At 42.2% G+C, this 22,884-nt stretch overlaps 2 protein-coding genes across 2 annotated transcripts in view; both read right to left on the bottom strand.

Moving 5' to 3' along the window:
* LOC143485632 (uncharacterized) overlaps positions 1 to 22,884 on the bottom strand; it is a 169,344-nt gene that overhangs the window by 82,720 nt on the left and 63,740 nt on the right. The gene's annotated exons all lie outside the window — the stretch shown is intronic.
* Positions 8,048 to 15,870, bottom strand: LOC143485760 (uncharacterized). Its single transcript, XM_076985290.1, has 6 exons — positions 15,446 to 15,870; positions 14,245 to 15,007; positions 13,647 to 13,765; positions 11,233 to 11,353; positions 8,403 to 8,534; positions 8,048 to 8,316 (listed from the first exon to the last, which is right to left on the bottom strand). The coding sequence occupies exons 1-6, from the start codon at positions 15,722 to 15,724 to the stop codon at positions 8,048 to 8,050; spliced, it is 1,683 nt and encodes a 560-aa protein (XP_076841405.1). The 5' UTR covers positions 15,725 to 15,870.

Genomic DNA, 22,884 nt, shown 5'->3' with positions numbered 1-22,884 from the left:
TGGAGGGTGGTGTAAAATGTCCAATTAACCAGTTCGGTGGGTGTATTTGTTAGTGTTCAGTTCCCTTATCGCACTGGGGTAAAAACTGTTTTTAAGTCTGTTGGTCCTGGATGTAATGGACCTGAGACGTTTCCCAGAAGGCAGTTGCTGAAACAGTTGATGTCCAGGGTGAGAGGAGTCTTTCAAGATGTTAGCTGCTCTGCTGAGACAGCGGGATTTGTACAGGTCCTCCAGACTGGGCAGTGGGCAGTCAGTGATCTTCTGGGCTGTTTTGATCACTCTCTGAAGTGCTCTCCTTTCTGCTGCTGAGCTGCTACTGTACCACGTTGAGATGTTGTATGTTATCACGCTCTCAATGGCACTGCGGTAGTAGGACACCAGGATCTTCTCTTGGATGTTATTTTTCCTGAGAATTCTCAGGAAATAAAGTCTTTGCTGTGCCTTCTTTACAGCAGCCATGGTGTTTGTGGTCCAGGAGAGATCCTCCGAGATGTGAGTGCCCAGGAATCTGAAGGATGGTACACTTTCTACACAGTCCCCATTTATGGAGAGTGGTGTGTGTTCTGACCTTTTCCTCCGGAAGTCTATAATGAGCTCCTTTGTTTTGGAGGAGTTCAGGGACAGATTGTTTTCTGCACACCATATGGCCAGTCTTTGGGCTTCGTCCCTGTAAGCGGTCTCGTCTCCTCCGGAAATGAGTCCCACCACAGTTGTGTCGTCCGCAAACTTGATGATGGTGTTGCTGGGGTGAGTGGGGGTGCAGTTGTGAGTGTAAAGCGCATAGAGAAAAGGACTCAACACGCAGCCCTGTGGAGCTCCAGTGTTGAGTGTTACACTGGAAGAATGATAGTGTCCTAATCTGACAGACTGTGTGCGATTCGTTAGAAAGTCCATGATCCAGGTGCAGGTGGGTTGGGAAAGTCCCAGGTCTGTGAGTTTGGCCACCAGTCTGCTGGGGATGACCGTGTTAAATGCGGAGCTGTAGTCAATGAATAGCATCCTCACATAGCTCCCCTGGTGTTCCAGATGTACGAGTGCTGTGTGAAGAGCAGTGGAAATGGCATCCTCAGTCGATCTATTTGCTTTGTAGGCAAACTGATGTGGGTCGAAGGTGGGTGGAAAAATGGCTCTGATGTGCTTTAGAACCAGTCTTTCAAAACACTTCATTACTGTTGGTGTGAGAGCTACAGGGCGATAACTGTTAAGATCGCTGATAGTGTTCTTTTTTGGCAGCGGGATGATTGTTGCAGACTTCAAACATGGTGGAACGATGGATTGGGACAGGGACAGGTTGAATATTTTTGTGAAGATACCACAGAGTTGATCTGCACACATTTTCAGCACTCTACCCGTCACGCCATCAGGGCCCGCAGCCTTCCTGGGGTTCACTGCTCGAAGCACCCGTCTCACCTCATGTTCCTGCACCGTGAGGGTGTGGTTGTTGGAAACAGGTTGAGATTTTGTTGTTGTCTCCACTATATCCACCTCAAAGCGAGCAAAGAAACAGTTGAGTTCCTCAGCCAGTGAGGCGTCGCCCTCATTCATCACGGAGTTCCTGGACTTGTGGTTTGTGATGTGCTGGATGCCCTGCCACACCTGTCGTGGTTCATTGTTAGTGAAATGGTCCTCAATTTTCCTCTTGAAGGCAGTCTTGGCCTCCTTGATGCCTCTCCTCAGGTTGGATCTTGCCACGCTGTACAAGACACTGTCTCCTGACCTGAAGGCAGTGTCACGTTCTTTGAGGAGGACTCGGACCTCTTTTGTAACCCAGGGTTTTTGGTTCGGATAAATCCTGATGTTTTTATCCACTGTTACAATGTCCACACAGTTCTGTATGTAGCAGAGTACAGTAGATGTGTACTGTTCCAGGTCCTGGTCCTCAAATATGTCCCAGTTTGTCCTTTCGAAGCAGTCCTGCAGCTGTGTGGAAGCTCCTTCAGGCCATGTCTGGACAGTTTTTGTGATGGGTTGGGATTTCCTTTTGATGGGGGTGTATGCTGGGGTTAAAAATATAGAACAGTGATCTGATTGTCCCAGATGGGGCAGTAGTGTGGTTTTATAACTGTCCTTTATGTTTGTGTATACTTTATCCAATGTGTTCTTCCCCCTGGTAGCACATTTGATGTGCTGGTAGAATTTTGGAAGTACAGATTTTAAGTCAGCATGATTAAAATCACCAGCCACTATGTAGGCTGCTTCAGGGTAGCCATTTTGTAAATGAGTGATAGCGCTGTGCAGGTAGCCTAGTGCTATTTTAGCGTTAGCGCCGGGAGGTATGTAAACGGCCGTTACCATGACGACGGAGAATTCGCGCGGAAGATAAAACGGCCTGCATTTAACTGTCATGTACTCCAAATCAGCAGAGCAGTGATGATCAATGATTTTAGCATCTGTGCACCAGCTGTTGTGTGTGTAGATACATAGTCCCCCTCCTTTACTATTAGTGTTTAAACTAATAGTTCTTGTCACCTTTCCTTGATAAAACAGATTTTTTACCAGATAAAGGACACCTAAATTCCTGTGATGAATGTACTTTGTAAAAGCTCTGTGAATCTCCGGAGTTTTCGATGCTGTTTCCATCAGATCATCAATAATTAACCAGTTAATCTTTTCAACAGGGAATAGCGCATCATCACACAGAGATGCTGGAATAACTTCAATGAAATTAATATTTAATTTTTTCAGCAAATCATCATACAGCGGCTGCCAGCAGCTTTAACACCAAACAATGTTATCAGGAACACGTGTACATGTCATGGCACAATTATCTAACAAGGATTTAATTAAAAAAAGATTTCCCGCTATTGCTAGGCCCACTTACAATGCATGAAAAAGGATGTTGTAACCTAGCATCAAAACCATCACAGTGATTCATATTTACAGATATACACAATAATGTACAGAAAAGAGAACAAAACAATAACAATTAAAAATAATTAAAATAAAAAAAATATATTAAACACACCGGGGTTTCTCCCTACCAGCAACCTTAAATACTTAAATAGTTAACCACGCCTACAGCACACAGAGGACCGCTAGAGATGTCAAAAACCATAAGGCACAGTGGTGAAATCGGACACAAGTATGCGCTTATCATACACGACTGAATCTTTTCAATAATAGTTTATTTCTTAAGTGAAAACCGTTTTTCTCGGTTGTTCTCGGTCTTGTTGTCATGAGCTCCTTTGATTGACTCGGATCTTTAACATGCGTATCAACCAGATCTGTTAGAGATTTCAGGTTAACTACTTTACTGGTGTTGTAATTTAATGTGATCCCCTTAACTTTCAACACCATCTGTCCCTGAGCCGTGCGGTAGCCGTAGGTCTTTGGACCGCCACTCACAAACTCCACGATATGATCACCGTCTGCCAACTCACTAGTAAGATCACCTAAGAAATCTCCAAGCACAGGTTTACTATCACCCTCACGCAAAACAAAAACAATAGTCAGTGTCTGTGTACAGCACACGCCGCTGAAGTTTCTCCATAACGCTGTAGAGCTCCAACCTGGCATAGGCAGTGGTAAAAAGACCTATAAAACATTTGAATTACCAGGATCCAAACATCTCTGATCGCCATAGCGCCTTTAAACCAATGCCACATCGCTGACATTATACCTTTCAAAGAACATGAACTGTAAAAATGATTCAGGCTCCGTAACAAAAGTGGTGTTTAATCTGTCTATTCTCTGACATAGTTTACCCCAAAGAGAATTCAGAGCCAGCTTTGCCACAGATCTCTTAGCAGGGTTTTGGGTAATATTTTCAGGCTGCAACATGATGCCTTCGCGCTGGCTGTACAGGTGTATGTACTCCATTTCATCATCACTGTTCTTGACCCATGTCTGGTAGCCTGAGCTCTCCTGTTTTGTTGTTTTTAAAAACATTTTGATGTAACCTGAAAATAGCTCTGATAAGTTTGCTGGGAAGTGCCACACTTCAAAAATTTTGATAACCATATACCCCTGCTCCAGAGCTTTCAAAACTTCTATGCTAGACCACGTACCAGTTAGAGCCCGTTCAGCATCACTGTGCTGGCAATTTGACATCCCCGCGATCGCGCATTCTCTACAGAGAGGAAACAGCCCCCCCCACACACGGAATGGCAGGACAGGCATCCACAGACCTCTAGGGGGAAGCACTTTGATTCTGAAAATGCCAAAGTAATTCTCCAACGGTTCAAAGTCTTTAAAAATGATCGTTGGGTGCCCCACGGTGTATGTTTTTGTTTTATTCACAAACGGATAAAGTGAGGTGAAATCGTAATACTCAATCTTTTCACCCGGCTGTGCCACATAGTGGAGGTGGAGTGCGTTCGTCCTCCCACCGAACAGCGCATCACGTAAGTTCAATCGTTCAGGCATATCGAAAGTGCTGAGAAAGCATTTCACACCATCATCAGATTTTCTCATTTCTAACCACTCATGCTCCCACAATACAGTCACCTGTACCTTATGGGTGTGTTTCAGGTAATGGATTCTGTCCAGTGTTCTCTCTTTCACCTCCCCGTAAGACATGTCCTTGTATAAGGGGTGTAGGACGTGCGGCGCGAAACACTTTGAACAACCATGATAAAAACATCCTAAGAATTCATAGACATTTCCTACCCCATCTCCTGCCTCATAATAGCCATCTACAGTGTATCTGCCGAACCATACTTCACCACCATTGAGAGCGTGTTGTATGTGAATGTTCTGGCTATGCATTAAGAATTCTAACCACTGAAAAGCAGGTGTTGAGAATGTCTTTTGTCTATTTATATACAGATTCAAAGGAGGAATGGCCATGGTGTTCCTAGCTAAAAAGCGCGTTCTGAAAATTTTTAAACACACACTAGCTATAGTGATGCAGCTAAACGGTAGGGGTGGGAATCGTTTACGATCTCACGATTCGATTCCAATTTTGGGGGCCACGATTGGATTCAAAATCGATTTTCGATTCAAAAAACAATTTGATTTATAAAAATGTCTGCTTCAGTCTATAAAATCTGCATGATCTACTACAGTCTGCTTAGCAAGACAGAATTACAAATACAGAAAATTAAGTGTCTTTCTCATTTAATTAACAAAAAGTGCTTTGGTAAAATAAAATGGTTTTTGTTGTGTTACCAAAATTCTTGAGCTTCATTTTGCAAGCTGTCAGGGCTGGCTCGGATGCAGTTCACCCAGCCGTTGCTAGGGGCACCAGAGTCAGTCCTTCCTGACTCATCTCAAGTTTTCCCAATCCTGTATTTCTTCCTATCCGTTTTGCCTTTATTTTTGGGAAGGGTTTTATTTTGCTGCGGCGTTGTTTGCCAGTTACTTCTGCTGGCGTCCTTGGTTTCATTTTCACGTTGCATTTATCCGCGCTGTTTTTTAGTTACTGTTATTTTGTTTCTTCCTACCGTCTCACTACGGTTGAGTGTTCTTTTTCACGCGTTGTATTTTCCGTGTTGTTTTTTTGTTTCTATTTACTCCGTGCCCTCACGGTTTTGTTTTCTATTCTCTCGCGTCGAGTCTTCCGTGTTGTTTTGTTTGTTCGTTCTGGGTCGCTGTGCGCGTTTCCCTCTCGCTCATACATTTGACAAGTATCAAACGTCTTGATCTTGCAAAACGGCACTTGGGTCCACCCTTCTCTATATTATTTCACTCGGATCCACCCTTCTCTATATTATTTCTCACCCTTCTCTATATTAACGCTCCCGTGCTCACCGCGTTACACAAGCCTTGCACAATAGCTACATTGTGTCAAGTTCGGTCTTCCCTGGCATTCGGTAAAAACCAACATTAACCCGTATTTTTGCCTTAAATGAAGACGGGGCATGTTGAATATCTCTTTGTCAACATCATAGAATTCGGGAGCGGGGTAAGGCCCCACATACCCTTGATGTTCTGGAATATTAAATCTGTGGGGAAAATGCCCTTTGATTTCTGTCACGAACCCCATCGCACGCGGCATTGCTGCCAGCCTCATAGGCAGAAAACACAGGCTGTCAATAAACCTCTGATTGAATGCATCATTGGTAAAGCACATCACCTTGCTGCCTTGCGCAATGATGGTGGGAGTAATTCCCTGCTTGACGAGATAGTTGAGCAACAAATGAGTCATAACCTTTAGCATTGTGCGCTACAAACGTGCACCCTGAAAATTTCTTCTTTCTAAATCTAGTGAAGAAAAGCTTCACACAATCCTCTCCAGCAGCAGTCCATGTATCCCCTTTAAAATCCATACAGCAGATAAAGTTAGCAACGTGTTTACCTGTTGCTTGATGGCATTCTAAATCATAAAAGATGAGCTTTTCACTAGGCTCTTTCACAGGCAATGGTTGAATGAAGCACTGGTGATCGTGTGACGAATCAATTGTTTCGCCACAGAGCTTACAACGCGGCTCCGCACACTTATGCTTCATGCGGCCTGATAATGGTATGTCAAACACCTTGTTACAGTTTCTGCAGTAAAACGCTCTGCTACACAATCTACTACCCTCCACAGACCCCGTCTGCCGCTTGTGCGCGTCATAACAATACCGTGATACTTTGACAGTCCATGCGCTGGGTTAACTTATTCTCACTGAGCTTGTAGCAATCAGCGTCAAGACAAACATAACAATGGTAAACACATTTATGACCTATTTTACGACTGTATGTAGCATAGCAGAATTTACAGAAATATTCACTACCCAACAATGCCTTGACATTCTTTACACCATAATAATGATTATTTTGCAGATACATGAAGATCGTTCTATCATGAGGTAACTTGCTGGTTTGAAAAAAAACTATCCTTTCTTTGACATGTCACGATACAGAACCACAATTTTACACCCCAGATGCTGTTCAAACAATGGTATATCAGCAAAACTAACCATATGCTCAGCAGTTAGACCAACATCACGCTGTAAATTGTTAGCCACGTCTAAAATGTTCATTTCTGGATTCAATAACTGCACTACACATAATGCAAAACAAGTTATTCTGGTTATGGAAAACATATAACTTAACTTTTTACAAACAATTTCTGATTCCAGCAGATCCGCTAATTTATGCTTCCTTCCGGCTCCGCCTCTGGGGGCATGAACAATTTGTATAACAATTTCTAATGTATGGTCTGATAATATTTCAACTTTTTACTTTGAATTGCATTTTCAAATAATGCTAGAAAATGATCCATTTCTACCCTACCATTGTCTACAGGCACACGTGACCCCACATCAATCGTGTCACCGCGAATTGCTACAATAACCGCATCCCCGTCAGAAATTAAGGGGTTAGCCTCGGCCAACAGCCCATCTAGCTGTTCCAAAACTATTACGAAAAATTTATAGCTCTACAAAGCTCGGTATTGTTAAAACACGGTCTCTTCACTATACGAGTATCAGAATCTGCTAAACTAGAGCCACACCCACTCTGCTGAGCACTAGGCTCATTGCTAACCGTCAACTCAGCCTCATCAATACTATCAAGCATGCGCTCAATCTGATCAAACACGCTGTTATCGCTGGAGAGATCGACTGGTACCCCGTCAATATTTAAAATATCTGACAGCTCCTCGACACAATCGAAGGAATCTGCCTCATTATAACTGGGGCTAATAGCTACGGGTGTATCCAACAATATTTCCGTGCAGTTAGCGGGCTCATTTAACGTCCCATGCAAAGACCAATTATCGCTCACAGACCTGGTTGCTGTCCAATTAGAACAGCCCTCATCAGCATCAACATTTAAACTCACCCAAAGAAAAATCACAACTAGAAACAATATTATTTTCAACATCCATTGCCATCAAATTCTGATTTATTTCGTCAAAGACATCAAACGGTGCATTTACAACACTATTCTGTAAACTGAGCAAACTCTGGTTGATTAGATCCATTAGATCCATCAGGCACGCTACGCAGCTCATCAAAACCCCCGTGGTTTGTAGCAGGCAGTATTACATTTGGTAATTCATTTACAATATTGATGAAATCGGTATTTACATAGTTGGGTTCGTCAGACATGTTGCTAACAATGATAAGATAAAAAATAAAAAACTCAGCAAAAAACAAAAGGGGTAATAACTTCGAGCCTACCGCGTGTAAATGTGGTCAATGACGCGCCAAAACTCCTGAACAAGGCGTATAGTTGCGAATAGACTGCGGTGTAATTCCGCCGATAACGCTTCCGCTGGTCCGTGCCGCTCACTAAAACCCAGGTCCTCCAAAGCGAAAACCACAGCGTCCTTCGCTTGCATGTATTGAATAAAAAGTTCGGTAGGGTACTCCTCTACACTCCCCAAAAGAATCACGTAGGGTGACTCTGCTTCTTCGACAGTATAACCATCTTCGGAGTCCGATGCTGAAAACAATGCATAAAAGAAAATGAGTTTTGATTATTCCCGCGTAAAAAGTAAAATAAATAAAATTCGTTTTTTAAAATCTTACCGGGAGGTGTGTACCCCGCGTCGTATTCCTCGATATTATCTGGACCCGCGTAAGCCGCCTCCTCTTGCTCGGGATCGCCAATAATATCTGAAATATTACCCACGTCTGAGGGTTTTTCTTCAACAGGCGTATCTAATGAAGAAAATATGTAAATATTCATTACAGTTAACAACATATATCTAAATCACTGTTAATTAAATATAATTATTTTCTAGGTACATGCAGGGTCAAACGAATTCTGGGCGTCACTATTGCCATTGGCCTCACCACGCTAGATTCTTCAAACACTATAGCTGTAAATAAAAATACAACATGCTTTCAACAAACGAAGAAAAAAAACTAAGTACATTTTCAATGTTTCGCGATGAGTAAATTAAATTGCGTCGTCTTGAAGTCAATCCGCAGGAACAGGGGCAAATGCAGAGAGCTGTTTTGAAGAGAAAACGCGCGTTAGACCAGGGTTTTAATCATCCTAAAACACCCCCCAAAACCCCGCCTATCGTTCGCTTTTATCGTTCTCAGCAACGCAGAAAAAAAGATACACTTCTCTTTGCTTTTTAGTAACAAATCCTCATTCCTCAACGAATTTATACAGAAAAGCCACAAAGGTTTTATGGGGAAATCCCGCGTAAAAATCTGCTTTCTTCGTGAGAAGCCACTCCCCATGAATTAAACACGTATCTGCTTGAAACACATGTAGACTAAAATAGCGCTTTATTTTAATAATTTTCACAATTTGCTCAGCGCATTTCCTATATTAAAATCACTCTTTTTTTTTCTTTTTTACAGAGATTGTAATAATATAACAAAAAAACGGTAATCACATGCGTAATTCACGGGTCTCATTAGACATTCAGCTACAACTGACCGGTTTGCTGCAATCTCTGATGTTTGGGGGTCTTTCGTTGCCAACTGCATCAATGCTTACAACCCAGGAAGGCATATCACAATAGATGAACAAATTTTATTATTTATATATTATAAGGGACCCCTAATCTAGCAAATCCTAGAATGAAACATTTTTTTCCTCCTAAAATAAAAATTCATGCCATAGAGGGCTAATGTTTTTCAATGCATCAATAACACTGGTCATATTATCAGAATTATCAGGAATCAAAGTATAACAGGCATCTCCAGTTAAGTTCAAAGCTACACACAAACCTCCCTGTTTGGCCAAAAGAAAATCAAGAGCCATGTCTTGCTTCAACAACATCAGACGGTGACTCCTGAGTATTTGTCAAATGATCAAAACCCTTTATAGTTTCATCTGCAAAACCCTGTATGGTATAAGTAATTTTATCAATATGATCTGCCAGAACTGTTACACCATACCATGGAAACAAACCTATACCCCACTTCTCTCCTAGACTTATCCTCCAATGGAAGGACTCCACCTCGTGAAATTGTGCTAGTTCTCTTCTTGGCCTGTCTCCAGAAACAGCATCAGAGTGATCCTCATCAGATCTATTCCCTCTCTCAACAGAGAAAACCTCATACGGAAGCTTTAAAGTTGCTATGTAACAACATCCTGTCCATCCATGCGGCAAAAATATATATGCTTTATCACCACAAACCCACCAAATATCTCTGAAATTTCCTATGGTCACATTTACAGGCAAAACTTGATTCTTTACCATTAAAGTCTTACCCTGCCTATGATGTGGAATCTGAAAGGTTACTTTATGCAAATCGTCTTTCGTTTTTTGTTTATAATTACGCAAATCCATCATATAATTATCACAGTCTGATATGCCCATAAACCTTCCTGGTATGTTATGCGTAGCATTAAAACAAAAACAGTCTACAGCCGTTACCTGTTGCATATCCATCGCATCAGGAACTGCTGTCACCACATGATCATCCTCAAACCAATTCACATATGACAACCCTTCCAGCCAAGAGCAATCATACCTAGGCCTAAACAAATACTTAGACAATGCCATCTTAGTAACTGTAGATGAACATTGTTGAACTAATAACCATGATGGCGCAAAAAACTGACACTCAGCAAGTAATGGTTCCGGTACTGTCTCTAAAATTGAAGGCCATGTGCTTGGCGTTGGCACTTTCACCACACATGTACATTTCAATCTCCTTACTGATTTTACAGAATGAGTTAATTGCTGAAACCATAAGTTCCTACCTGCCCATTGGTCTGCAAATTGTAACACTGAAGAATCAAATCCAAAAGCCTTCCACTTAGCCTCTCTCCTCTGTACTGCATGATACTGCTCAGCCCAATCTAAATCGTGACTCATCTTCTGTCAAAAAAAGCTTCCTGAGTTGAAATAGACAAATCAACACCTACTTCTTCTACATTACGGTCTCTAATGTCAAACGTCTGTAACATTATTCTCTAACATAGACATCTGAGTCACATTTACTTCCAATGTCACGTTGTGAGTCTGCGTCACATTTACAAACTTAGTAGGCAACATAAAGGTTATTGCTGCCTTTATAATAGCACTCATCCCTTTTAAAATCACAGCTAAAGTAGAAGCCTGAATCAATGTATTGAAACTCCTCGTTGCTTCTGGAGCTAAAGTAGTACGCTTCAGTGTAGTATTCAACACTTCAGTAGTTGCTGTAGTTAAATTTAGCCCATTTTTACTTACATTAAACTCTAGTAGTGAAAGAGTAGCATTACTTAGAGTTACATCTACTCTAGTCTTCGTAGCGTTTTGGTTTGAACTTTTTCCGATTTGGTCCTGGACTCCGTAATCTAACTGAATCTCTGACTTCAGACTCTGCTGAAGTTGGCTCTGCTGCTTCTGGGACATATTGGAAATCGACATGACTAAACCTTCTTGTCTATCAGCTGCAGTGTCACCTCTGGCATCATCAGAAAGATGCTCAGAATCACCAACATTGTCCATGCTAGAGACAATCTCTTCTTCTGGAATTTCTTCCACATTTTCCGCTGGCTCTCTTGAGCCTTCAACATCTCCATTCTGTGAGTGTGGCACCTCGTTACTTGGCGCTTTAACACAATGCGACTAATAATACCAAGTTGGAGACCCCTTCACTTGGATGGCAGTTCCAGTACTGCGAACAACTTCAAATGGACCTTCACGCCGTTCGTTATACCACTTTCTTCTGAACACCTTCACAAATACCTTGTCTCCAGGTTGAACTGTGCTCCACTTTTGTTCATCAAGCCTCTCTTGCACCTCCTCTTTCCTTTGCCTGTCAAACGTACGTAGATATTTTTTTATGCAAGTCAGCCATATATGTAACATATGCTCTCATTTCATCTTCCTAAAGAGACAAACTTAGACCTTTCCCACTTGTACGCAAACAAGGTGTCGGCATCCGCCTTCCTGTAATCAGCTCATGCAGTGTCGTATGCAAATCACGCAGATCACTTGAGCGACATACCATCAGCGCCAATGGAAGCGGCGCTATCCTGTGTGCTGACAGGTCTTAAGGTCTTAAGAATACGATTTTTCAAAACACCATTCATCTTCTCACAAATGCCTTGACTTTGCGGATGATAAACTGCACCAAGATGCTGTTTAATTCCCAATTTTTGCAAAATCAATTTCACTGTCTTATCCACAAACTCCTTTCCATTATCTGAGGATATCCGATCTGGAAGTCCCCATCTGCTTATAACCTCTCTACACAAAAAATTAGCAACCGACTGCGCATCCTTTCGCTTAGTTGGACAAGCCTCAGGCCATCTTGAGAATCTGTCCACAACAACCAGCATAAATATCTTCCCTTCAACTGGCTTTATCGTGTCAACAAAATCCACAACTAACTCATGCATAGGACCTCTCGGAGTTGGAATGGAACCAGGAGGAACTATCACACCCCTCCAAACATTATTCTTCATGCAGATAGTACACCTACCTATAACATAATCAATCTGTTCAAGCAGACATGGAGCCCAAAAACCATACTCCTTTGTAATCTTTCTTCTGACCTCCCCCCCTTGCAACATGGGCCAACCCATGTGCCTCTTGAATCATCAAACCCAGCAAATCTGGAGGTGCTATTATCAACCCTTCATGGTTTCTCCAAAGACCAGTAGTCTTGTGTAGCTCCTTGATCTTGCCACAACTGCTTGTCTATTGTAGGAGCAGCTTCCTGCATTAAAATCACATCCTTAACACTGGGCAGACTTTTGCCACGAAAAAAGTTGCGTGGAAAATCAGCCTCCGAGTAGCCCACTTCCCCTCTGTGAAGAGATTAGTGCCCTTTGTCTTGCTAATGACATGGTGCGCGTTTGAAGCGCCGACCCCCGCTCTCCTTTCCAAGGAAATACAGCCTGGCCAGCTCCTGTATATCACAGCTCCAAGAAGCAATTCAAAAGTTACAATCTATCTTTCTTTATAGCGCGAAGGTAATTATTCCTATGCAGAATAGGAATGAATCCTTTGGTTTGAATCGCGCTAAACAATCTAACTGAAATAAATCCTCGTGTTGTTTTTGTATTAGGCGTACGTGCTGTGTTTCATGTTTCATTTACATTTCATGCTTACTTCATCGTACTAAAGAATAAACTACAATAATGTGCATGTAGTAGGCATACGTGTTGTGCGATTTTCACAAGGCAAACCAGACAATGACCAGTCCATTTTATGTGTTTCAAGCGCCGACCAACGCTCTCCTTTCCAAGGAAATACAGCCTGGCCAGCTCATCTGTATATCACGGCTCCAAGAAGCAATTCAATAGTTACAACCGTGAATCTATCTATCTTTATAGCGCGAAGGTAATTATTCCTATGCTGAATAGGAATGAATCCTTTGGTTTGAATCGCGCTAAACATTCTAAGTGAAATAAATCCTCACGTTGTTTTTGTATTAGGCGTACGTGCTGTGCGATTTTCTCAAGGCAAAACCAGACACAGACTAGCCAGTTTTATGTTTCATTCACATTTCATGCTTACTTCATCGCACTAAAGAATAAACTACAATAATGTGCATGTAGTAGGCATACGTGTTGTGCGATTTTGTATGTGTTTCATACGTATTTTATGCTTACAATAAAGAATAAACAATGTGTTTGCGGTACGTGTAGTGCGATGTAAAATTCACAGAATCGTGCTGCAGAGTAAACAAATATAAATTTTGAATCCACTACAAACTTGTAAGATACCAGTCAATCTGTGTACCTATATTTTTTGTAATGTAAAATAGTTGCACATCGTGCTAGTTTGAGTATATGCGCGATTTACAGAAATAACGCCGGTAATAGAACCGCTGTTGTAAAACTTTCTACATTTTCTACAGGTGTACTTGGCGCACACAGCACACCGCTCCGAGCTGTGATTCCTGTTGCAGTGTATCTGCACCTGGCACTGCGTCGTCTTTCCAGGAGCAGGTGGAGGTCGTTGTTTTTTCGCCATTGTCTTTTCCTGTAAGAATCGACGCCCAAGTTCCTCAGCAAGAACACGTAAAAAGTCTCTTCTGCTCTCCGTGGACCTCGTGCATGTTGTATACAAAACATGTGCGTTCATCACTGCCAAGTCTAGCATGTTGTAGAACACTGCAACAGGCCACCTGCGTGTTCCTGCGCGGACCGTATACCCAAGCACCTTCTAGTCCATGATATCCACACCGCACTGCAAAGAAGAAACATAAAAAGGTTATGTTGCATTATAAAAATTTTGTCTGACAAAATATTCAATAATGTGACATTATTTATCATATACGCATACCTTCATGTAATCCTTCATGTAATCCGTGATCGTGTTTGGTTTCCTTTTGTGGCCTTCGGAGATCGTGACTTGTTTGTGCATTGTGCTGAGAATGCAGACTGCCTTGTTTTTTTTTGGAGCATACGCGGTCAGTATGGCACTTCCTGATTTGAACACGTGTGTGGAGAATTCCTCACGTCCCTTGGTGTTTTTTGCTGGAGGATGAATTTCTCTTCTGATCTTGTTGATTGTCCCAAGTAGAGCTGTGTTGCGTGCAAGCAGTCTGTTGGCCAGAGACAGGGATGTGAAGTAGTTGTCAGTGGTGACGGTTCTGCCCTTGTCCAGATATGGCTCCATGAGTCTCATGACGACGTTCTCTGACAGTCTTTCTCCCTTGGGACGACTGGAGTCCTTTCCCAAATATGGAAGAGCATTGCACATATACTTGGTCTTCAAATCAGCAGCAATCCAAAACTTTATGCCAAACTTGTCAGGTTTTGTAGCGATGTATTGCAGGAAAGGACAGCGGACCTTGGTTGGAAAAAGCTGCTCATCATTGGTGATGTGTTGTCCTGGCGTGTAACACAGAGTGCAGTTACGTACAAAACATTGCCAGATGTCCGAGATTGCAGCAAATCTGTCACTCTTTACACGTTCCGCACGGGTGTCCTTGTCATCGAAGCGCAAGTACCGCATGATTTCTTTGTAGCGGTCACGCGACATCGTGTCCTTGATTGCGGGCACAGCGTAATTCTTAGACCAACAATCGGCAATGGCTCCAACCGGGCAGAGTATTGCCCGCAGAAAAAGCACTGCGATGAAAGCCATCAACTCGCTGACAGACAGGTTCCAGCTCTGATCTGCTCTGTGGGCTTCATGGACCGTGCAGTGTGTGATTGTCCTCAGCATCTCTATGTCGATCAAACACAGAAAGCTCTGCAACCTGCTTGTGATTCTGCGCTGTAGAAGTAAAATAAAAATCACATTACTTATATGTTAAAAAAAATAGGAAATATAAAATAATACATCTTTACATCATACATAAAAATATTTATAAAATATAACAAGGAGGAAATATAGCTGGCCAAATTCAGTTCAATGCTTTTTCCTATGCACATCCGTGATAACATTACTTACATGTAAAAAAAGAGAAAATATAATATAACTATATTTATAAAATATAACAAGGAGGAAATATAGCTGGCCAAATTCAGTTCAATGCTTTTTTCTATGCACATCCGTGATAACATTACTTACATGTAAAAAAAAAAAGAGGAAATATAATATAAATATATTTATAAAATACACGTCCTATACACATCTAGAAAAAGAGAAAATATAGCTGGCAAAATTCACCTCTACTTTTCTTATACATCTACGAAAAGTTTTTTACGTTACCTTGGCATGCTCTGTAGGTCCTGCGGTCTCACTGAACGTAAAAGTGGTGCTGGCGTGTCCACGAATGCGTACAACATCTGTTTTTTCCCAAGCGGTTCCATCTTTTGCGTTTGTTATGTTCAGGCCTACTGACATCCTTAGCAACAGAACGCTTCTTTTGTGGAGGGCTACGGTTTTCTTCATCCGATTGTCCACTTGTATCTGCGCCAGATGAAACTGCCAGATCGGAGTCTTCAGCACTAACAGAATGTTCCTCTCCTCCATCGGATTCGCAGTCATCCATTTCGTTCAGAAGAGCCAAAGCTTGCAAAGCAGTGTAAGTCCTCTTGTGTGCCATCGTAGTGTCCGTGTCTTCCTCGCAGAACAGGAAAAATATACGAAATGATTCACCTGTGGTTGTGTGTCCGTTTTTATCCCAGCTGGGAGAAGACCACACCCCACCCATCTTCAACAAGTGTAAATTTTGGACCTTGACGTCGACTGATGCAAAGGCGCTAATGACATGCATATCGATACCCGCTAATCACATGCTAACCGATACTACCGCATTTCCATTTCTTTATATCAGATGGATGAATAGAAGTATGAATGGTTGAATAGTCAGTCAGTCTCTAATCAAATTTAATTGTTCTATACTATCCAAGTACAATCTGGAATTAGGTAGAAAAAAAAAAATAAAAAATAGATATGGTTAGAATTCTTATACAAGTAGTTGTTTTATAAATGCAGAATAACATAAATAACATATACAATGACTACATTTGATTTTCTCTAAATACAGATAGAATATATATAATTTTTATGATATTTCTGAGATTTTATGGTGTTTCCTGTCTATGTAGCAGTGCAAATTATATATACATTCTACCTGTAAATTAGTGCTGTTTCATCGCAGAAATAACATACATACAATGTATAGATACGGATAGAATATATATAATTTGTACTGATCGATTTCGTTTTTTACTTAATTTTAGATTACACTTGGATAGTAAAAACAAATAACTTCTAAATTTTAAGTTTGTAGCAAGGTGGATTCAAAATGTATATTTGTTTTCTCTGCAGCAAGATTCTGTGAATTCTGTGAATTTGCCATCGCACTGTATGGACCGCAAACGCATTGTTTATTCTTTAGTGCGATGAAGTAAGCATGAAATGCGTATGAAACGTATAAAATAGGCTAGTCAGTGTCTGGTTTGCCTTGTGAAAATCGCACAGCACGTACGCCTAATACAAATAAACGTTTATTCTTTAGCGCGAGGATTTATTTCAGTTAGATTGTTTAGCGCAATTCAAACCAAAGGATTCATTCCTATTCAGCATAGGAATAATTACCTTCGTGCTATAAAGAAAGATAGATTCACGGTAGTAACTTTTGAATTGCTTCTTGAAGCTGTGATATACAGATGAGCTGGTTTTCTGTGGAAAGGAGAGCTCTTCAGTCTTGCCAGTGTTAAGTGTAATGTTCTCCTCCAAGTCTACCTCATGAGTGACTACAAAAACTTTGCCCAGTTTATCTGCTCCTGTAATTGCAGTTGCAGCTTCATCAACTGTCTTATTCCCTTATGTGATCTTAGACGCATCTATTCTATGTGCTGTGCATTTATCTATTGCTATTTCTTTAGGTTTCATCATAGCATGCAACAACTTCATTATCTGAGTATGATATTGTATTGTATTGAGTATGATGTTGTATTGTATTTCTTAAACCCTCTGTTTTTCCACATGTATCCAAACAAATGACACACATTATGTGCATAGGCAGAGTCAGTATATATTGTCACTCGCTTACCTTCTGCTAACAAACATGCTTCAGTTAACCCCACAAGTTCAGCAAGCTGTGCAGATGTAGGCTGTGGAACTATTCCAGCCTTCTCAACAACAAACCCAGTTCCTTGGGCTTTCACTACTGCATAGCTAGCACTCAATTTATCTCCTACACGATAACAAGACCCATCAGTCCAATACTCTAGATCTGCCTCATGCAATGGGAGGGCTTGCAGATTAAATCTAAGTCTTGAGTATTTCTCTGCTTCATGAACACAATCATGCGGCTCACCATCTTCAGGAGTTGGCAAGTTCTCTGCTGGATTCCCCGTGACACACCTTGCTAGTGTGACATCTTCCTGCTCTAAAAGCCTATGATAGTCTCCAAGTCTAGACATAGTCAATGTATATTTTTCCATAATTCAAAAGCTTTCTAATGCTATGGTGGGTAAGAATTGTCACCGGATATCCCATTTTGACAGATGATGACAGATGATATGTTTAAATCCCTGTGGTAGTCTCTTATACTCATAGAACTGCCCATTATATGTGAACCCAAACAAACCTTGACTCTCTCCACTAAGTGGAACACTAAAAAATTCTGGCACCTGTTGCAGCATCTCCTCTCTTTTGGAGTCTGAGTCCAATTGGGCACTACAAATTGACTTATGTGTCATCTGTACAGCTTGTGGCTGTCCGTGTCCTTGAGCAGTGATCATAATCTTAATAAATCGGTAATCCTCACTCCTCCAGATGACAGGATTTTCTTTCAGAGGTACAAAGACAGCTTTCTCTGCTTCTGCCATCATTTCTCCTACATGCTTCTGCTCATAATCTTCAGACACCAACAGTGTTGTGTGGCACACTCTTCTCTACTTCAGATTCTTCCTGCATATATTCATCTTTATCTATTTTCATAGCTGCTCCTTGTGGTCCTAAAACAATGCAGCACAAACGAAGTTGAACTTGCTTTGGTTGACGACTCAACCATTCTTCTGAGTTGGATTGAGCAGCATTCTTGAAATACTTGAGCGTACATTGAAATGGATATTCTGGAAGTTTTGCATCAGGCATGTTGGCTACAATAAACTTTTCCCACAGATTAGCGGCCTCTAAAAAATCTGCACTAAGGTCTCCAATCCAAAATACTGAAGAAGCTTCAATTTCCATTTTAGAGATAAGATAAGCTAGAGATAAGATAAATATTTATTGTCATTGCCACTTTTTCAAGAACAACGAAATTGCAGTGCTCTCGAATTTAAGAATAAGTAAAAAACAAAAGGTTCTATATTTACATATTTACAATTTAAAAAGTACTGACTTACACCATTTGACAATACAGGAAATTGCCCTTATGAAATATTGCACCGGTTTTATACTGATTATATTGCACAAGTATATTAATCCAATGTAGTACAGATTAAATGTCGAACTGTGAGTGAATATATTACACATGACTGGAAAACAGCTAAGCTGTGTTTGAATTTAAAGCCATGATAGCTTTAGGGTAAAAGCTGTTTTGAGGCAGGTTGTCCTGGTTTTAAAAGCCCTGTATCTCCTGCCAGATAGGAGTAGTTGGAAGAGACAGTGTCCAGGATGTGATGAGTCCTGTACAATGTCTATGGCTTTTTGGCGGCATTGAGATGTGTAGATTTGGTCTAGAGTTGGGAGATTGCAGCCAATTGTATTCTCCGCTGACCTGATGACTCTGTGGAGTGCTTTCTTTTCTTGTGCTGTGCAGCTGCCGTACCACACACACAGTCCATACATGAATATGCTCTCTATAGAGCTGTGATAGAAGGCACAGAGTAATTTTTGGGAAGGTGGTTCTTCCTTAGTATTCTCAGACAATACAATCTCTGCTGTGCCTTCTTTAGCAGCTCTCTGGTGTTCACACTCCAAGTCAAATTTTCCTCCATCTCTATGCCCAGGAACCTGAACACTGGTACCCTCTCCACACTGGTCCCATCAATAATGAATGGCTGGATGTCCACTTTTCCTTTCCTGAAGTCAATGATTATTTCCTTTGTTTTTTGAGGGTTGAGGAGCAGGTTATTAATTTTGCACCACTGTGACAGCTGCACCACCTCGTTCCTGTAGGCCTGCTCGCCCTCCCTGTCTGAGATGAGCCCGACCACTGTGGTATCATCTGAAAACTTGATTACTTTGTGGCTGTGGTGGGTAGCAACGCAGTCATATGTATAGAATGTGTAGAGGAGTGGGCTAAGCACACAGCCCTGCAGTGTGCAGTGTTGTCGCCATGGCGTCCTCTGTGGATCTCTTTGCTTTGTAGGCAAATTGAAGAGGGTCCAGGTTGGCTGGCAGACAGGCAATGACATGACTCCACACCAGCTTCTCAAAGCACTTCATAATGACAGATGTTAGTGCAACAGGGCGGAAGTCATTCAGACTATCCGTCTTTGATTTTTTTGGCAGCGGAACAATGATGGAGGATTTAACTCAGGAAGGGATGGTGGCTTGGGCCAGGGACTGGTTGAATATCCTGGTGAAGGTTCCTGCCAGTTGATCCGCACAGTCTTTCAGCACCCGTCCAGCCACCCCATCCGGTCCTGCAGCTTTCTTTGGGTTGACCTTCCTCATCAGTTGCCTCACTTCACGCTCGTCCACTGTGAATGTAAAGTTGTTGTGGTCAGGTGGCTGAGGTGGAGCTGCAGTTGGAGTCACTTCAAAGCCAGCAAAAAAGAGGTTTAGCTCCTCTGCCAGAGAAGCATCTCCATGAATGACTGAGAAACTGCTGGATTTGTAGCTGGTGATGTTCTGAATGCCTTGCCATATTTGTCTAGTGTTGTTGCTTTCCAGATGATCCTCTATCCTCTTCCTGTATGCTGCCTTTGCCTGTCGGATGCCTCTTTTAAGTTTTGCTCTAGTAGTGCTGTAGAGTGTCTTGTTGCCTGACCTGAAAGCAGAATTCCGGGCTTTCAGTAGACCAGGGGTCACCAAATGGCGGACCGCAGTCCGGATCCAGACCCGAACGCCGTCCTGTCCGGACCCAATCACATTCCTGATTAACTGGATACGGACCCAAATGCCAAAAATATTTTTTTATTTTTACGGGAGACTAAATTTTAAACCGGAGCATTTATTTAAGGGCTACTGAAAAAACTCTGTGACGAGTGTTACGTTCGCCCCCAACCCCCCCCGCTCAACAACTTGCGTTCGCCAACGCCGCCCCGGACCTCCTCAGGTCAGAGCTATCTGCCAAAATTGGACCGCGGAAAAATATAATTGATTACCCCTGCAGTAGACTCTGGACCTCCCTTGTCATCCAGGGTTTCCTATTTGGATAAATCCTTATACGTCTTTCCCTAGTGACGTTGTCAGTGCAGAATCGAATGTAGTCTTGGACTGCTGTAGTATGTGTCTCCAGGTCTTGGTGATGAAAAACCTCCCAGTCGGTCCTCTCAAAGCAGTCCTGTAGCTGTTGGGAGGCATCCTCGGGCCACATAGTGACAGTTTTTGATGCAATGGGGGTTTGTTTAATGAGGGGGGTATATGTGGGTACCATAAGCAGAGACATATGGTCAGACTGGCCAAGGTGTGCTAGAGGTTTAACTCTATAAGCCCGTGTGATGTTTGTGTACAGCTTGCCCAGTGTTTTTTCTCCCCTGGTTGCACATTTAACATGCTGAGGAAATTTGGGGAGAACTGCTCTCAGATCTACATGATTAAGGTCCCCAGAAATTATGTGAGCTGCCTCAGGATATCTGCTCTGTTTGCTGCTGATGGCATCATACAGAAGCACCAGAGCCGAGTTAGCATTAGCATCCGGAGGTATGTACACAACAGTTAGCAGTATGGCATTGATTTCGCGTGGAAGTGGAATGTGGGTCTACATTTAATAGATATAAACTCCACATCTGGAGAACAGTAACTAGTGACTATGGTGGTATCTGTGCACCAGTTATTGTTCACATAAATGCACAGCCCCCCTCCTCTTTTCTTACCGGAGCTCTGTGTTCTGTCCTGCCGGTATGTTGTGTAGCCTGCTAGCTCGATAGCCGTGTCCGGAATTATTGGATTTAACCACGTCTCTGTGATCATCAGAACGCAGCATTCACTGATGATCTTGTCAGTTGAAATCCATAATTTCCACTCCTCCAGTTTATTTGCTAGCGACCTTGCATTCGATAGGAAAAAACTTGGAAGCGGTGGTTTGTTTGGCTGCTTCCTAAGCCGTGTTAGCGCACCGCTCCGACACCCTCGTCTTTGTTTGCGGTCCCGCCGGCGGTGTCATTTCCTTGTTGCTGGGATGGTAATCCACGGTGCGCCCGGTGATGTCTGGAATGTTGTGAATGTTGTGAGCGCATGAAACTTGTCTGATGAGTAACCCTCACTCCATTTTCATCAACAGTTGGTGAACTATTTCGTGTGGCACTGCCACCAGACAGCCGTCTGGCGTACACTTTATTGTACAATTCAATCTGCACAAAGCATCTCTTCCCAGGAGTGCAATAGATGTATGCTCTGAAACCAGTATAGGTATTTTTGTCTTCAAATTTTTATAGCAGAGCTCAGTTGGTTTCGTGAGAGGAATCAGCTGTTTCACTCCCTCAAACCCGATTGTCCGAATCCATTGACCAGACATAGGGAGATGTATAACATCTTCAGGTCGAAATACAGGTGAAAGCAGCTCCGCTATCTGCCATCATTTCCAATGGTCGATTATTTACTTTCACTTCTATTGTTGGATCTCTCTCCGGCCCTGATGCTACCAGCTGACACCCCCCTTTCGGATTCTCTGGGCACCTCTAGAATCCTAATTCTGGACCCCTATAAGGGTTTATCAGTCCCCCAAATGGCCTTGACTGGCCTCTGAATCCTCCTCTAAAATTTCCTCTGAAATTTCCTCCTGGTCTGTTGCACTTCCAGGCAAAGTGGCCAAACTGTCCACAATTATAGCATACATCTAACTGTTGAGAATTTGGATCGAACCTTCCTCCTCTTCCAAGGTTTCCTCAACCTCTTCCTCTCCAGGCCTGCACTGGACTATACCCTGGCTGTGGGTAAGTAACAACAGGAACCCCTGATAGTGACTGGGGCACTTGAGTTTGAACCTGGTTTGGTTGCTGCTGTGACTGTGGTTGATTAATTGGAGGCTGACTTTGTATAACCAGAGCCTGCTTCTTCTCCTTCTTCTTGTTATCCACCAGTTGCATTTGGTTAAGTTTTCTTATAATCTCTTGATCTTGTTCTTTCTGGTCATGGTCTTTCTTCCGGTATAGCTCCACTTGATGGGCTATATGATCTGTATAAATACCCTTAGTCATACTTCCAAGACCAACTACTTCTGCTAGTTTGCTTCTTACTGGTAAGGGCAGCCCCTTCTTTATTTTGGCTCTCAGGATTGACTGCTCCATTTGATTCAAATCTGGATCATGTCCTGTGACATTTCTCCACACTTGATATGCTCTTGACACATAGGCTCTTGGGTTCTATTCCTGTCCCAGTGGCTCAATGAGAATATTATCAGGATGTACATTTGTCGGGAATGTATCTCTCAGTGCTCACCACACTTGTCCTTTATTTGCTGAAAACAACTCAGGATCATTCACATCAGTTCCCACATATCTATTCAGACCAGCCTTCAATATGATCTCTTCCATAGCTGGAACCCCAAGGAGATTAGCCAAAAGTCTCTTAATGTCTCCTAT

The sequence above is a fragment of the Brachyhypopomus gauderio genome, unplaced genomic scaffold (assembly GCF_052324685.1).
Source record: "Brachyhypopomus gauderio isolate BG-103 unplaced genomic scaffold, BGAUD_0.2 sc37, whole genome shotgun sequence".
Lineage (NCBI taxonomy): Eukaryota > Metazoa > Chordata > Actinopteri > Gymnotiformes > Hypopomidae > Brachyhypopomus > Brachyhypopomus gauderio.
The sequence above is the reverse complement of the archived record's forward strand: the minus strand, read 5'-3'. Positions and strand labels throughout refer to the sequence as shown.